The sequence below is a fragment of the Tiliqua scincoides genome, chromosome 9, assembly GCF_035046505.1.
Source record: "Tiliqua scincoides isolate rTilSci1 chromosome 9, rTilSci1.hap2, whole genome shotgun sequence".
Classification (NCBI taxonomy): Eukaryota; Metazoa; Chordata; class Lepidosauria; order Squamata; family Scincidae; genus Tiliqua; species Tiliqua scincoides.
Window position 1 is genome coordinate 27,391,385 of NC_089829.1, and position 16,694 is coordinate 27,408,078.

General features: G+C 42.9%; 1 protein-coding gene across 1 annotated transcript in view; it reads right to left on the reverse strand.

Annotated features, from left to right (window-relative positions):
- CDH13 (cadherin 13) overlaps positions 1 to 16,694 on the reverse strand; it is a 532,075-nt gene that overhangs the window by 353,776 nt on the left and 161,605 nt on the right. Inside the window, 1 exon segment of the mRNA XM_066637955.1 lies at positions 13,264 to 13,380. Within this exon segment, the coding sequence (XP_066494052.1) occupies positions 13,264 to 13,380 (117 nt within the window).

Genomic DNA, 16,694 nt, shown 5'->3' on the forward strand with positions numbered 1-16,694 from the left:
TAACCTGAAGCAGTAGGCTTGTATGTTGCTCCACAATAGCCTGAAGTCAGTCAACTGTGAACTTTCCATGCTTGGGATCATTAGAAAAGGTATTGAGAATAAGATGGCTGATATTATAATGCCATTGTACAAATCGATGGTGAGGCCACACCTGGAGTATTGCGTCCCGTTCTTGTCACCACATCTCAAAAAGGATATAGTGGAAATGGGAAATGTACAGAAGAAAGCAACCAAAATGATTACTGGGCTGGGGCATCTCCCTTACAAGGAACGGCTATAGCGTTTGGGGCTTTTCAGTCTAGAAAAGACGTGCTTGAGGGGGGACATGACTGAGACTTACAAAATTATGCAGGGGATGGATAGAGTGGATAGACGCTCTTTTCCCTCTCACATAACACTAGAACCAGGGGACATTCATTAAAACTGAGTATTGGGAGAGTTAGAACAAATAAAAGAAAATATTTCTTTACCCAGCATATAATTAATCTGTGGAGCTCCTTTCCACAGGAAGTGGTGATGGCAACTTGCCTAGATGCCTTTAAGAGGGGATTGAACAAATTTCTGGAGGAAAAATCCATCATGGGTTACAAGTCATGATAGATATGTGCATCTCCTGATTTTAGAAGTAGGTTACCTCAGAATGCCAGATGCAGGGGAGGGCACCAGGACGCAGGTTGCGTAATAATAATAATAATAATAATAATAATAATAATAATAATAATAATAAACAACTTTATTTATACCCTGCCCTTCTCCCCAAAGGGACCCAGGGCGGCTTACAACATGTTAAAAACAGATTAAAAACATAATTTAACAGCAAATAAAAACGTATTAAAACACATTAACAGATACCATAAAAACAGTAGTCAGATAAAAAGTCAGATAAAAAGAGCAAAATGCAGCAAATCATGGAGGAATCAGGCCTGTAAAAATACTAAAAGATATAGAAAAGATGTTTAAAAGGCCATGAACTCAGAAGGCTTGTTTAAACAAAAGGGTCTTCAGGCCTCGCCGAAAAGTCTCAAGAGAGGGAGCCATTCTCAAGTCAAGGGGAAGGGAGTTCCATAACGTTGGTGCCACTACTGAGAAGGCCCTATTTCTTGCCGCCGCCCCACGTACCTCCTTAGGCGGCGGCACTTGTAAAAAGGCCTTCTCTGATGTAAAAAGGCCGGATTGATGTAAAACAGGCTTCACTTGTAAAAAGGCCTTCTCTGATGACCTAAGAGCCGGATTGTGTGGAAGTAGGTGATCTCTAAGATACCCTGGCCCAGAGCAGTATAGGGCTTTAAAGATCAAAACCAGCACCTTGAATTGGGCCCAGAAATGAATGGGCAGCCAATGCAGCCCCGGAGAAGTGGGCTGACAGAGTCAAACCGCCTACCCCCAGTGACCACACGGGCCACCGCATTCTGCACTGATTGCAGTTTCCGAACCCCACATAAAGTGTGTTACAATGATCTAACCTCAATGTCACCGTGGCATGGATCACCGTGGCCAGGTCTGCACGATCCAAGTACGGCCGCAGCTGGCGCACCAGCCGAAGCTGAGCGAAGGCCCCCCTAGCCACAACTGCCACCTGGGAATCCAGGAGCAGCTGCGAATCCAGGTGGACCCCCAAGCTGCGGACCTGCTCCTTCAGAGGGAGTGCAACCCCATTCAGAGCAAGTCGATAGTCCAGTACCTGCATCGAGGATTTCCGAACCAGGAGAGCCTCTGTCTTATCCGGATTTAATTTCAGCTTATTAGCCCCATCCAGATCCTCACTGCTTCCAGACAGCGCTCCAGGCCCTCAAACGCCACCCTGGAGGAAAGGAGAGATAGAGCTGGGTATCATCAGCATATTGATGACACCCCACTCCAAACCCCTGGATGACCTCTCCCAGTGGTTTCATGTAGATATTAAATAGCATGGGGAACAGAATTGAACCCTGCGGCACCCCGCACCTCAAAGGCCAGGGTGTCGAACAGGCATCCCCCAGCACCACCATCTGGGACCGACCCAGTATTGTCTTGTATGCTCCCTGAAGCATTTGGTGGCCACTGTGAGATACAGGAAGCTGGACTAGATGGACTTTTGGCCTAGTCCAGCGGGGCTCTTCTTATGTTCTTATGACCCCACCCCATTAGGAAAACTGCTGACTATTTAAAAAGGCCATGCCCTATTCCTCAAGCTCTGGCTCCAATCAAGCGGAGGAAGCATCTGCCGCCCTTGGACATGGTGTCGTAGTAAAGGGGTGTACTCTCACACTGACAACTTTCAGTCTTGGAGTCCATGGTTGTGACAGGATGACACATATGATAAACTGAAGACAATGATGGCTCCTGGGGTCTCCCTTCCATGGAGTCTCTAGTGAGGTGTACTTGTGGGAGATTCCTGCCCTTAGACTTCCGCAGCAACTGTGTTATCGAACTGTTCTTCTGACTGTTGGGGGGTCCTGGTCATGACACACTGCCTCTCTGTGGTTGCTTACCAACAGTCTGAGTGTTCCAAAGGAAAATTCAACCAGTGTTTTAACTCTGAGCAACAACAGCCATGCAATATTGCAAACTGGTTTGCCCTCCACTAAAATTTCCCTCAATTTCAATAGCATCTTCAGCATGGGGATGAAACTAGAGTTCAAGGCCAACAAGACTCCTCCTTCCCTTGGATATATTAAGGGTACACGCATGGAAGGGCATCAGGATGCAAGGAAGGGCAGTTGCAAGGAAGGGAACCAGGATGAAGGTCTCTTGTTGTCTGTGTGCTCCCTGAGGCATCTGGTGGGCCTCTGTGAGTTACAGGAAGCTGGACTAGAGGGGCTGATCCAGAGGGGCTCTTCTTATGTTCTTATGAAGACACTTGTGTGGTACTTTGGAATCCATTCGCTGTATGAACAGAACAATTATAAGTTCTTTATTTATCTCCTAGTGTTCTGTTGTCTTGATAGTATATCTCATACATGTGATGTTCTCCACGTCATCAAGTAGTGCCTGTTTATTTAATGGCAAATAACTACCTGTTTAAAATAGTGATGGACACAAACAGTATTGGTAATTTCTTTTTAAATAGCCCTGATGGAAAATGCTCTTCAAAGTAGTTTCATTTGCATAAGATTTTTTTCCCAGTAATGTTCTTGACCAAGCAGTAGGCTGCCACACACATCCCCCCCCCCCACAACACACACACACTTTGGCAAACTAATTCAATTACAAATAGCCTTACTTCGCCTCTCTCTTCTTCTTTTGGCAGTGGCCTTTGAACGTAACAAGTAGAAAAGCATATCTAAACACTTTAAAGAGGGGACTGTCCTTATCTAGTTGCTATGGCTACGAGTTAGTGGGAGTTAGCTCTATAGCAACAATGGAATTAAATTTTCTGCCCAATATTGAAATATCCACTACCTAATTTCCTGAATCTTCATAATAAATCATACTAATGACCTTAGAGGTAGAGCTGGAGAGATATAATCTAGCCTGTGCTTGAGAGTTTATTTGACAAAGGATAATACTAAGGAATTAACTATTGTGTTGCGGGTGTTGACCTCAGCCATGGAACTTAAGGAAATCTTGAATTCTTTGAATTGGAAATGACAGATAAATATGAGTACAACATTCAGTGGATGGGCTGTGACCTTTGCTGGAAAATTACATGCTGAGCAAATAAGGATTTAAAAGACATCCTTGTAAGTATTTATGTATCATGGATGATCTGCCCAAAATAAGGGAAAGTAATTTTTTTTTCACTATTGGAAGTGCCTTTTATAAAGAGGCTGTGTTGAGATTGCTGGTTACATAGCACTTATTGGCTCATCTGATGATTGCCATTTTCCTGTTAAATTCCAGGTTATCCTCATCTCCTGGATTTCAGCAAAGGATTGGATGAAACTCAAGCAGAACCAGGTCTCAGAACCATGACTTACTCGTGTTATACTACTGTTATGATACTACTGTTATACTTTTGATAACAGTATGTGCTTTAGAGCATGCACAACTAAGACCCTGTTGAGTCAATTATGTTTTTTTCTTATGTGTAGAACATTCCACTGAGGCTATGCAACTCTTAGAGGGTGTGCTAATCTTAAAATAGCCTTTGGGTTCTTAATCAGCAATGGTGGTGAAGGAAGGAAGGAAGGAAGGAAGGGAATTTTTTTTGAAATTTGAAATTTAGAGATTTATTATATAACCATAGGTCATTACAATATTGAAAGCACTTATAACAATGTATACATATAAAAACACACAATAGCTTCACAGCCTACGAAACATGGCAAATGAACAAGGGGTTTAATACTAAACATAGATCAAAAAATTTAAGACTGCAAAAATTTGGCTCTTATTTTCTTTGCCACAAGGCCAAAAATAGCCACTTTATGAGTGACATCAGGGTCAGAATCAGCAAGAAGCCAGGAGATCAAGGCTGAAGTAGATCTCTCCTGAAACAGAGCAATGATATTAGACAGATATTTGGCTCTGGGAAGCTCATATAGAGGACATTTTAATAAGTAATGGAAAATATCCTCTATTTCACCAGAATTGCAAATACACGTCCTAAGATGATAAGGAATATTTTTATATCTGCCTTCAAGAACCATTGTCTGCGTACACTGAAAGCGCAGAGCAGTAAAAGCTTTGCGCAGTGGTGGAACTGTAAGGTAGGTTAAGTGATTTTCTAAAACAAAAGATAGCTTATACAGTGGAAGCCAGGATGAAAAAGGTGAACTGGAGATGTCACACAAGTCACGTCACATATGGTAAAGACGGATTTTGTCTTTTACCATGGCCTTAACTTCCTTAGATATATAGGAGGGCAAAGCATCCGTGACTATTTCATATTTCTCCATGATCTGTTTTACTAAAATTGCCCAAGAGAACCGAGCAGGGTTAATAAGTTGTTCTCTAAAACAGATCTTAGGGAGACGAGAATCATCCATTGCAACTAATTTACACCAGTACAAAGCTAACGCAGAATGGCAATGAGCTTCTATTGAGATTAGACCCACTTCCGCTCTAAGGAGAGGGGATAGAGTTTGCCGAGGGACACTTAATAATGAACATATAAAAGCATTTTGGGCTGATTCTAGTGTAGAGGTTTTGGAATAACCCCAGATTTCTGCACCAAAAATCATTTGGGGAATTATTTTAAGAAAGAAAGAAAGAAAGAAAGAAAGAAAGAAAGAAAGAAAGAAAGAAAGAAAGAAAGAAAGAAAGAAAGAAAGAAAGAAAGAAAGAAAGAAAGAAAGAAAGAAAGAAAGAAGCCAGCCAGCCAGCCAGCCAGCCAGCCAGCCAGCCAGCCAGCCAGCCAGCCAGCCAGCCAGCCAGCCAATTATTCAAGTCGATCAAGGCCTTAAGAAAGCCTTTTGCCCAAAAAGCTGACCCAAGCACTAAAAAGTAACTACAGAGGAGAAACAATCAAAACTAATCCTGAAAAATCATGAATACTTTTGGCTCAAGTCTAGAAAAGCCCAGAAACCACCAAGAAAAAAGCAAACAGTGGGGTACGTCTTAGTACCCTCTTCAAGAATCTCAAATAAACCACCAAGAAAAAAGCAAACAGTGGGGTACGTCTTACTACCCTCTTCAAGAATTTTCAAGGCTCTCTCAGTCTGATTCACTTAATAAGGATACAAGGATAAAAGAATGGTGAGGGAGAGCTTGTTTCCACCCAGTTCCTTTCATTGCATAGAGCTTGGCTCTCGTAATAGGCTAAATCCCACCCACCCAATGCAACTCAGGGTGAAACTCCTTACTGACACTGCCTGATCTGTGAGTGATATCAAAGTGACAAGAGACAATTGCCTGTTAAGCAAATAAAAACCACCGTTTCTCCATTTGACACAGCGTAAACACTCATCATTCTTCATGGAGTCTTGACAAATAAACCATCACAATAATTAAAGGAGAATGGTGTCTCCTGCTGGTCTGTATTTCATTCCACTGGATGGGAACAAATAAATTGGAAGAGTAACATATGGAAGGGAGCAAAAAAAAAAAAAATTAAAGAAAAAGCTCCCAAATACGACAACTTCCCTGCATGTATCAGCAAGAAAAAACAAGGAAATACATCAATAATACCCGTCAACATGGGTAACCCAGGCCATCTGGACGTAAGTGGCAGCACTGCCAAGAGCATATTAAAACTATTTTAATCTCATTGTTTTCCCTCCAGAACTCTGGCTCACATGCAGACGCGTAAGGGGCTGCTAAATGGCCAGCTTCATCAACACAGGCTCATGCTAGCAGCCTGATAGCTATTTAATTAAGAGATACTGAAGAAGGGGTACTCAGTTACAAGGCAATAAGCAGACTCCCTGGTGGTGGACAGGAGAGGCAGCCAATACTGTAAAGGGAAAAGGATCTTGGTACTGTTGCTTTGTTGCTAATTAACTTAAAAATAATAATAATTACACAAGTTTCTTTCCGGCCAATGAAACAGTTACCTCCATACTTACAATGGTGTAAGTCCTCCATCTGTTATATCTAACCCCGGGCTGGAGAACCCAAGAGAGGAGCGATGCAATGAGAATGCTTCTGAGCTTGCAATAAGTCATGCAGTCAGGATGTTCTCAACTGACAGTCTAGAGTTGCTACCTTCCTCATGGGAGCTGATGTAGTGTAGTGGTTCAGAGAACACGGCTGCAATTCTCAATACACTTACCTGGGAGCAAGCCCCACTGAATACAATGGAATTAACTTCTGAGTACACATGCTTAGGGTTGCACTGTGAGAACATATCTGAAACGGTAGTTTGTAGTGCCATTTGATTGTTGCTTTCATGCTTGCAGTGACAAATGGAAGGACATCTGCAAGTGGTATATATAGCAAGTTTTGGGGCCTTAGACTGAGTGACAGGACCACTGTGTCCTGGAAAACTGTGTCCTGGTCAAATTCATCCCAGAACTAGGCGTCTGTATCAATTATTTTTGTGTCCTGGATATTTGTGTCCATATATAAGTATAAGATGTACTTCTTCTAGATTTTTGAAATGCAAAAGGTAGGGTTAGGGCTAGAACAGGGGTTCTCAAACTTCCTGGGAATAAAACTCCCGAAATAAGCCTTTGTGGGGGAGGGGGCGAAGGCAGTGATGCGATTCACAGGATCTTGTCAGTAACAGGGCCAAAGGAGGTGTGTGTTTTAACTGAGGGCTGCTGCAAGCTGCAAGAATTGTGGGGAGCCCCGCACAGCCCTCCACAGGGCTCCCCGAGTCTTAGAGTATTGAAAAAAGCAATCAAAAACCATTTGCGATTGTGAAATTAGAAGTGGTTTGCAATAGTGATGTGATGCTGGGGATCGCGTTGCTGCTTCTCCCTTTCCCCCACCCTTAAGGGGCTTGGGGTAGAGGGTCTCAGGCAGGGGTGTTCCCTGTGAGAACCTCAGCGCTAGGATAAGATGCTTAGCATATATAACATGAGGTTTGTGGTTTGCTGCCCAATTATAGTTTGTTGCCCAGTTATAGTAGGATGCAAATAACTGGGATGTAAAATCATCAGATGTGAATGTCTAGGGATGCCAATGACCAGGTCACATTTGATCAAGATGAAATGGCAACACCTGCAGGAATTGCACTGCTTTTTTCATTATTAGCAGACTGAACAAATAAGCACCATGATTTAACCACAGGGAATTACAGGTGGATTACCAATGAATGGCAACAGCCTGTGTACAACCTGTAAAAAGTGCGTGGACAATGTGTGTCAATCCCTTGCTAAACATCCTATATGTAAGTACCCTAAGGTTTTAGACAAGTTGTTCTCTTTCAGTCTGTTCCCCAGCTGTAATACAGGGATACAGGGAATACAGCTGTAATACAAGGCTGTTATAAGTATCACATCAGCATCACCGCTTTGCACATCCAGAAAGGGCTATATAAATCTTAGCAATTATCATCACTGCCATGGAGAGTTTGTCACTAACCAACCATACCAAGAAGCAAAATTTACAATGTAAGACAATCACTCAGTGAGTTTTCCATCTCCCCTGGCACCTCCCATTGACAAGAATCACTGGTGGGGAACTCACTGGCTTTTGGTGCTGATTTACCAGAATAGGAAGGTTGTGGAATAGGAAGGTTATGGGCATAGGAAGCTGTTCACGGGGCTAGTAAGCCCAAGGCAAGAGGCTTGGATCAGTCTTATTTGCTGCAAGTTGACAAAATGATGCTGAAGCCTCACTCAAGGTTCAAATGTCACCCCACCATCAATATGGCAATCCCCGTGCTGCAGACCTTCTCTCCTTTGGCAGCACGTCTCTGGGTGAGCGACCAACAATGACACTGATTAAAGAAAGCTCCATTATTATTCCTTGTCAGCATGGACCTAAAGAGCCATTCGGGGAAATGATGATGACTCACGTAAACTCTCATTAAAACACAGAGTTCTAATGCCAACGGGGGGGGGGGGGGGGAAAGGCTGGAATAAACTGCCAGTTCAATTTTGCAGTGTCTGCTCGTTACCCAGGTTCCTGAAGGTTGCCAAAATATTTAAATACTCTCTCAGCATTCTCTAGGGGCTGACAATTCAAAAACAAACACTGTTCATACAAATCAGCACTGTTTGCTGCACGGCAGAGGTTGTGGGCATAAGGTTGGTTTCCCACTAGACCAAACTGTGGGCTGGAACCCACCACTGTTTCCCAGACTTGGGCCAGGATCCACCAGTGGGCCACGAGATGATTTTTGGTGTGTTGCTAATAGTTTCTGGAAAAAATCGCAACAGCAGGAAATCCAGATGGAGAGACCTTTCTTGTGGCTGGAATGCTAACCTGTGGTATGAGGTCATCTTCATACCCCCATATTAAAATTTCAATTTTAGTTTCAATTTTTCTCTAGTAATTGGCATGTCTAAGTGTGAATGCAGTTTCAGTCTTCTGTCCGGCCTGGAAGTCCCTAACTCTACACCTTGCTTTCCAGTTTACAAACAGAATGCGCACCCTGGAATGACTATAAAGGTTTGAGGGGGGGCAGTCCTTGAACTCCATTTCTAGGGAGAGTCTAACAAATACATACATGCCATATGCAAGGTCTCTAGCAGCCTCAGGAGTATAGGAACCTGATTGTTATTTATTATCAATTTAATAATTATTATTAATAAATAAAAATAAAATTTATTTATAGATTTTTCTTTTTTAGTAAGCTACGTGGGTCATTTTAAAAAGCGGGTTCCAGTACTAAAAAGTTTGGGAAGCACTGCTCTAGACCAGGGTGTCCAAACGTTTTGGTAGGAGGGCCACATCATCTCTCTGACACTGTGTTGGTGACCAGGAAGAAAGATTTAATTTACATTTAAAATTTAAATAAATTTACATAAATGAATATATTAGAGATGGAACTTATATGAATAAATAAAGGTCTCCCAATAGCTCAAAGCCTATAAATTACCTTTTGCAAAGCAAGGTCGGCCTTTCCTTTGCTGCCACTGCTGCTTCATAGACATGAAAAAAGCATGTAGCAGAGGGAGTCCTCGACCCACAGCTTGCACAAGAGATCAAACAGTCAGCCCTCAAGCTGAGGGTAGTCTCATTGGGACAGCATGGGCTCCAGCAAGTCTCTGGAGGGCTAAAGGCTCACTGGAGACTGGGGGCTCCTCGTGGGCTGATTGGGGGTCCCCAAGGGCCACAGATGTCCCCTGGGCTGGGGTTTGGAAACCCCTGCTCTAGACTACAAAAAGCTCAGTAAATATTTCTGTGGCACTGAGTCCTGTGGTTAGAGCCCACAGTGTGGAAAGCAGTAACCTCATACAACAGCATACACTTTAATCAATGTGTCAGCCTTTATGATCCCACAGATCTCTTTGCAGCATTGGCAACATTTGGATTTTGTTCCACGCCTGTAATATTTAATAATATAATATAATTATTATAATGTAATATTTAAAAGAAGGTGGGCCATACCAAAGCACCACTACCAAAGGTAGGGATTCTAGATTTTATGCAATTATTCAGTTCATCCAAGGCAGTCACAAATTAGTCCTGGATAAGTTAGGAAATGTTGTACATTTATTAGTGAGAAAATTGCAAGCACGAATCAAGTTGTACTCATGTAATATTCAGTCACGCAAAGCATCGCATGCTCCAGCCTCATCTAGCAAAGCACTCAAGCATATCAGCTATCAAGGAATTGCTTGCACGTTTTTTTTTGTTTGTTTTTTTTAAAGGAAAAGCATGGCACTGTAGAAATGTGTACATGTGTGGTTAAATTGTGAGGAGGTAGACCAAAGCCTTACATGACCAGAATTGTGACCAATTTGGGGCAAAGTGCTAAAGTCCTCCTCCTCCTCCCAACATCATTTCAGTCTGTTCCCCTATCCATGCTACACTCTATTTAGTTACTCAAAAACACAACCTACCGAGATGTTACACATTTAGTCTGTCTCCAAGATTCTTAAATGCATGAGAACTTTTGTTTTAACCCTACTAAGGGCATTATCAGATCGTGACCAAAGTTGGAAATCTACATGCAAATCAAGGCAAAGGAATGTTTGGTGAAAACTCTGATGATGGTATATCATACAAAGTGTTTATTATAAAAGCTGGTGCCTGAGAGCAGCCTCAGTCCTCCTTCTTAGGTAGGTTCCCACAACTGTCATAGCAACCACTCAAACCAACTTTGAGCAGCTGGTGGGTGGTTAAGAGTGATCCATTATAGGCTCTCCCACTACAAGTGTCAAGTGATTTCACAGCCATCCAAGAGGCTCAGTCCTTGTCTGCTGTTCTTGTTTCAGGCTACAGAGTACTGTAATATAGCCATGGCCTTTTGCAGTGGCCTGAACCTTGGGAGCCTCTCTCACTTCTTTGGCATGCACCAGCTCTCCTCTTTCCCCTTTGTGCTACCACAAAATCCCCATTTTCCAGCCCCAGGCCTTCCTGGGTAATCTTCCTGATTTCTAAAATTGTCAAGGTACACCATCAGTTTTTTTTTTTACAATTGACAAGGCACACCATGGTGTTGGTGGGGGGCTCACATCCCCCAATGGACCTACTAATAAAAGACCCTCCCCCCAAGCCCCTGCGGCACACCTGCAGACCATTCGTGGTACACCAGTGTGCCATGGCACAGTGGTTGAAAATGGCTGATCTAGCCATATGAACTGCTAAGAAACATAGCTTTTTTTTTTATAATTCCCCTGCCCTATAATTGTAAAATGATCCCCATCACAAAGTTTTTGCTGTTGCACCTTCACCATCAAACCACTGAGCCGTGCCATTGGCCACTGCACATGGTCTTAGCACACAAAGCAGATTTTCCTTATGCCTGCATGTCTTTAAAGAATACCCAGTTAACACCAGGCAGGGCTGAAAGGCATCTCCCTTACTGAAAACTTGAAGAGCCACTAAGCTAGATGGATCAATGATCCTCTCAGTAGATGGCCCAGCTTCACATATCCATATGCAATAAGGAACATTCACAAAAAGCTTTACATTTACCAATTTTTAAGGAAAACCTTGTTCAGCCTATGATGCAATATCCCCCCCCCCTTAACACCATGTCTTTTATATAGTATTGCTAAGCATGGCAATTGCCAAGCAGATTCCTGCACTGCCTGCCTCCCTAGTGGGACAGACCTTCAGGCAGCTCATATTAATCCCCAGTTGCATAAGGCCGTAGCTTTCTGTCACATCGTTGCATGACTAGGGACAAAGAGACAGTCTCTCTTTATGCTTTTGTTGACACAGAAATGGTTTCTAACTGTCTCAGGAACACAAATTGCCAGCAAGTAGCTTTTCCAGACTAGTAACTTTTCCCCTGAAAATGACCATTTGGAGTTATAGCTAATTCATTTTTCCCACTCCAACCTGAAAACCATAACTCATTATAGCACTTTATTGATCAACTCAGCTCTGGTCGTCCTTATAGGGAACAAGTTCAATAACACTCAATATTACATTTTTATTACACCGGAGCTGCTCAGCTTGCCTCTGTTCTTTGGCTTCCCTCTGAGATTGCTACCGACACAGAGAAACAGAAGCTAATGCTCATATTATCAAAATGTAGTATAAGCTGCTTTTGTGTGTCCAATGGTGCCCCACTGTATTCTAGGATTCCCCCAGTCAGGTACATGCAGTCCAATCTGGATACAGATCAAACTGCCCACATATGCAAAATATAGTATTGCTTGCCAAATTGCAAGCCAACAAATAGATTTATTACATATTTATCCCACCTTTTCTTCCAAGGAGGTTTAAGCAGCAGGAAGTGGATTTCCTGGTGGTCCTCCAGCCAGGCACTGAACAGATTTGCTTGACCTCAGCAAAATTGCTGTGTCAGGTGCTTTCAGACTAATGCTAGACCATAAGTTCTGAAACACAAACTCTCAGTTGCATTTTTGGGTGCTTTGGAGGCCAAATGCAACCACATCTTATTGCAGGTTTCATTTGTTCCTCACTCCCATTTGCATCACTGATATACATATGTGCATTGATAAAGCACTAAAAAGCAACCTGGCCATGAGATTACATCAAGGGACATTCAGGACACAGAGTGCCCCTGGTAACAAGCTCCATTCTTGTCCAACTATTTGTTTGGTCAGCGGCCAGTCAGCCTAGTAAACTGTCAATGGGAAAGCAGAGTGCAAGGGGGGGTCTTTGGAGTGGGCACATACACAAGTACCTCCAGTGCTGTATGCCCCTCAACCCAGCACAACCTGGCACAATCACTGACAGCCCTAGAAGTTAGTAACCATTATCATCACTACACTGCAGACAGAGACTGGCTTGCATAGGGCTATTTAGCAGTTTCATGGCAGAGCTGAGATTTGAACCAAGCAAGTTCTGATTTGTAGATCACTCTCTTAGACACGATGCTATACTATGCAAACAGAATTGTGATACAACCATTTTTTTACAATTGCATCAGTATTTCTTTTTTGTAATGTTTTATTAATGCGTAGCTATATACACACGCATCAGTAAAACACTGCACAAAATGCTTATCTTGATGCAATAATATGTAGGGTCACATCAATCTTGCTTTTTTACAGTGTTTTATTAATGTGAGTGCATCATTTATATCGAGAAAAGGAAGGGTGAGGGAGACACCAGTGAACTGAAGCAATTAAAATCTGAGGCAAACTACTCGTAAGCATGCATAGTGTTCTGAACAAAATGGGAAACAAGATCAGGTCATCTGTAATGCCAAAATCTGAGAACACATTCAGATTGGGAGGATTTCAGAAACATCAGCAATCTCACTTCTTCATACTGGTGGTAGGTACACACGGATAATTCAAATGGCAACTATTAGCAGAAGATAACAAGCCCTTTTGTTAAAGGCTGATGCGATTCATCACTTACCCTGCCCACAGGTCTTGGAAATGGAGGTCTCTGATTTTCAGGAATTAAGATTGGATTTACTACAATGGACCTTCTTTGCCTTACAATTCCAAGGCTACCTTCTGACTTAAAGATTTCCTAGAGAAAGAAAGGGGGAAAACAAGATTAATTATCCCAAGGTTTCTTAGGACAGCATAATTTATTATCCTTCTTGCACATATTTTCACTTCTGAATAAAAGTATCCATGAGCCAGACTCTTCCTAATAGACTTTCTCAACCTTCATTAGCTGTAGAAGTCTTGTTAGTTCACAACATGGGTTCAGGCTTGTGATTAATGAAGATCATCATTAAGCTCCTTCAAGTGAAATCTTCAGGATTGTTCTATTTATGATGATGTCAATAATGATTGATAATGCATGCTTCACCTTGCATTCCTATGAGCACATTAGAGAAGACATGCTTGGAAGGAAGCAATTGTAGTTATTTCTGTGGCTTCTCAGTGCTGCTGAAAGGAGGTCTGGGGAGGGAGACACCCATATAACTTTAGCACTAAACTATTAACCCATTCTTTCTTCAAAACCAAGCAAAGGTGTCTCAGCTTTGGAAAAGAGATGACAGGTGAAACTGCAGCAACACAGAAATGTGTACTGGGGGTGGTATGCTCAAGTATCAGGCTGTTAAATATGCTAATTCTTATGCATATTGACTCAGAAGTAAGACCCATTATACTCAGTAGAGCTTACTCCCAAGTAAGTATGGCTAGGAATGCAGAAGAATGTGAGGATAGGATTGGATAGGAATCTGTGGATTGGATAGGAATGTGTGGATAGGATTGAAGAAGTGTGGATAGACTACCTACCACATTTGTTCCTAAAACAATCTCAGAAGAACTTACTTATCCTGACCTGACAAATTCTTGACATAGGTGATTATTCCTATGACTAGCAGGAATAAGTTGAAATGTGCTCAATTTTCACAAAAGCTTTTCTCCATCAAGTATTCCATTTTGAGTGATTGCATAGAGAAGGTACCACAAAAGACATTTAGGTGGCTCATGGCCCCCTGATATACTCTGAGGCAGCATGTATGCCAACAAGCACACCCCACATAAGGCACTAGCATTATGCCATTGTGATGTCCTTCAGTGCTCCCATTTGCTGCCATTTTTTTTCTTTCAAACTGGTATGCTTCTATGCAAAAGTAAAATTCATAACCCCAGATCTAGTTATGCAGCGGTGCCATAGAGGGCAATCAAAACTAATTCGTAATGAGGACACCATCTCCCAAATTACTATTGCCATTACTCTGAGGTCCCAGTCCTATCAAACTTTCCAGCAGTGATGCTGCCATGCCAACTGAGCATGTGCTGCTTCCTGTGGTGTAGGAGGGGCAGTCACTGAGGCCTTCTCAAGGTAAGGGAACCTTTGATCCCTTACTTTGGAGCTGCATTATGACTTCATCAGTATTGGAAGGTTGGATTTGATTGGGCCCTGAATAAATTGCTTTGCTCTCAGTGATGACAGAGTGTCACCAGAGATGGTTGGTGATGTGAGGAATGGGTGCCATTTTACTAGTAAGGAGAAAGTCAATTTTAAAATCAAAAGGCAGCTGAGCAGCAAAAAATTGGAGCCACAAATACCAGCAAACAAGAATTAAGGAATAAACTTCAGCAGGGTATTTTAGGAAAATTTTGGGGACTGCTTTGACCTCCTTTGTGCTCTGAAACCATTTGCCAGAGAACTTTCTTGTCAGCAATATTTACAACTACAATTGAAAAGATGGTCTCTCCTAGCTACTTTATATTGATTCCCATCCAAACTCCCTGCTTATTTCTCCTGCTCACCTTGACTCCCATTATGACTTCCAGGATGGTATTTGATGGGGCCTCTGTAGGGAATTTTATCAGGGGGTAAAAAGTTTATTTAGGGTACAAAGTTTCTTTCGGGGCCCTTTCCTTCTCCACTGGATCATAATTTCATACGATCATTGGATAAAAATTTCTGTAAATTATGATATACAGGTGGAGCCTATTTATCCATGTTAGTTCCGTTCCGTGACTCGGCGCGATTAACAAAAAAACACGTTGTGCTAAATTCCATAGAGTTACGCAAATACACTGTGGCCTGACACTTCCGGATGGAAGAAAAAGAAGGCAGCTGTTATTAATCCCCTCCCCTTCGGTCCATACTCAGCCCTCCCCATTGCCAGCTGTCCCACTGAGCTGTTAAGAGTCCAACCCTATGCGTTTCTACTCAGAAGTAAACCCCATTGTAGTCAATGGGGCTTACTCCCAGGAAAGCGTGGAGAGGATTGTAGGCTATATCTCATGCTTTGCTTGGTGGGAAAGCTTGCTAGTGTCCGTGATAGCCTGCACCATGGGGGCGGGTTGCTTGGTGATTGCCTGCACCATCTCAATGGGGGGGGGGAATTTGGCAAACACTCCCTGGGTTTTTTAAAGCAATCCCCTCTGTTGCTACCACACCTGCCCCTTTGTGTGTGTGTGTGTGTGTGTGTGTGTGTGTGTGTGTGTGAGAGAGAGAGAGAGAGAGAGAGAGAGAGAGAGAGAGAGCTCCACCTTGCTGCACGTGTTCTGGCTACAGAGATTTTCGGGGCCCCCTTCCCCTCTACAGCCTCTTTGCTGGCTCAGGGGCTCCAGGAGTGTTACTATTCCTATGCAAGGGGAACCTCTTCCAGGGCTATTTCCCTGCCTGGGTGAGGAAGAGCCTTTTTGCAGTGTTTTGGGCTGTCTGGAAATGGAGTGAGATGCCAGCGCAGGGCAAAGGAGGCAAAGGTGTGTGTGACTTTCAGTTCCCCCACCCCATTCTTGTTGAGACAAATCAGAAGATAAAAATCTATATATATATTGTGAGATCCCAGGAAATATCTGGCTCCCCTCCTTTGGCTCCTGGGTACCCCTTTTGGTTCTGGGCCCAGGTATGATGTGCCCTCTGCACCCACTTCTTATGGGCCCTGGTTCTGAGTGTGGCTTGGATTGTGAGGGATCTCAAGGTATCACAGAGGATGCTAATGTTGTCTACAAACTCAAACAGGGTGTAGAGTTGACTCTTGCTATCCCAATTGAATGGCAGACAACAAAAGTGCAAGAGTCATGGATCAACAAACAGGCATGTCAAACAAAGGAACAGCTGCCGATCTGTGTGTCTCCTTGTCTGAACAATGATCCACCCGAATTGGTTGTAATATCAGTTTTCAGAGATGACAAAGGCCAGGAATGAAGAACAATCTGGATAGTGAGATCTCTGCACCCTGTTTAAGTCAGGAGAGAAGCATGAAGATAATGTTTCCTTACCAATGACCAAGCTCTTTTGACTTTCAAAAGCTTCACCCTAATACTATTCCCTTCCATTGCCAGGCCACACTGGCTTGGCTCTCTAGGCCTCCCTTCGCACAGAACACTTTGGTCTCAGGGGATTTCTTTTACTTTGACTTT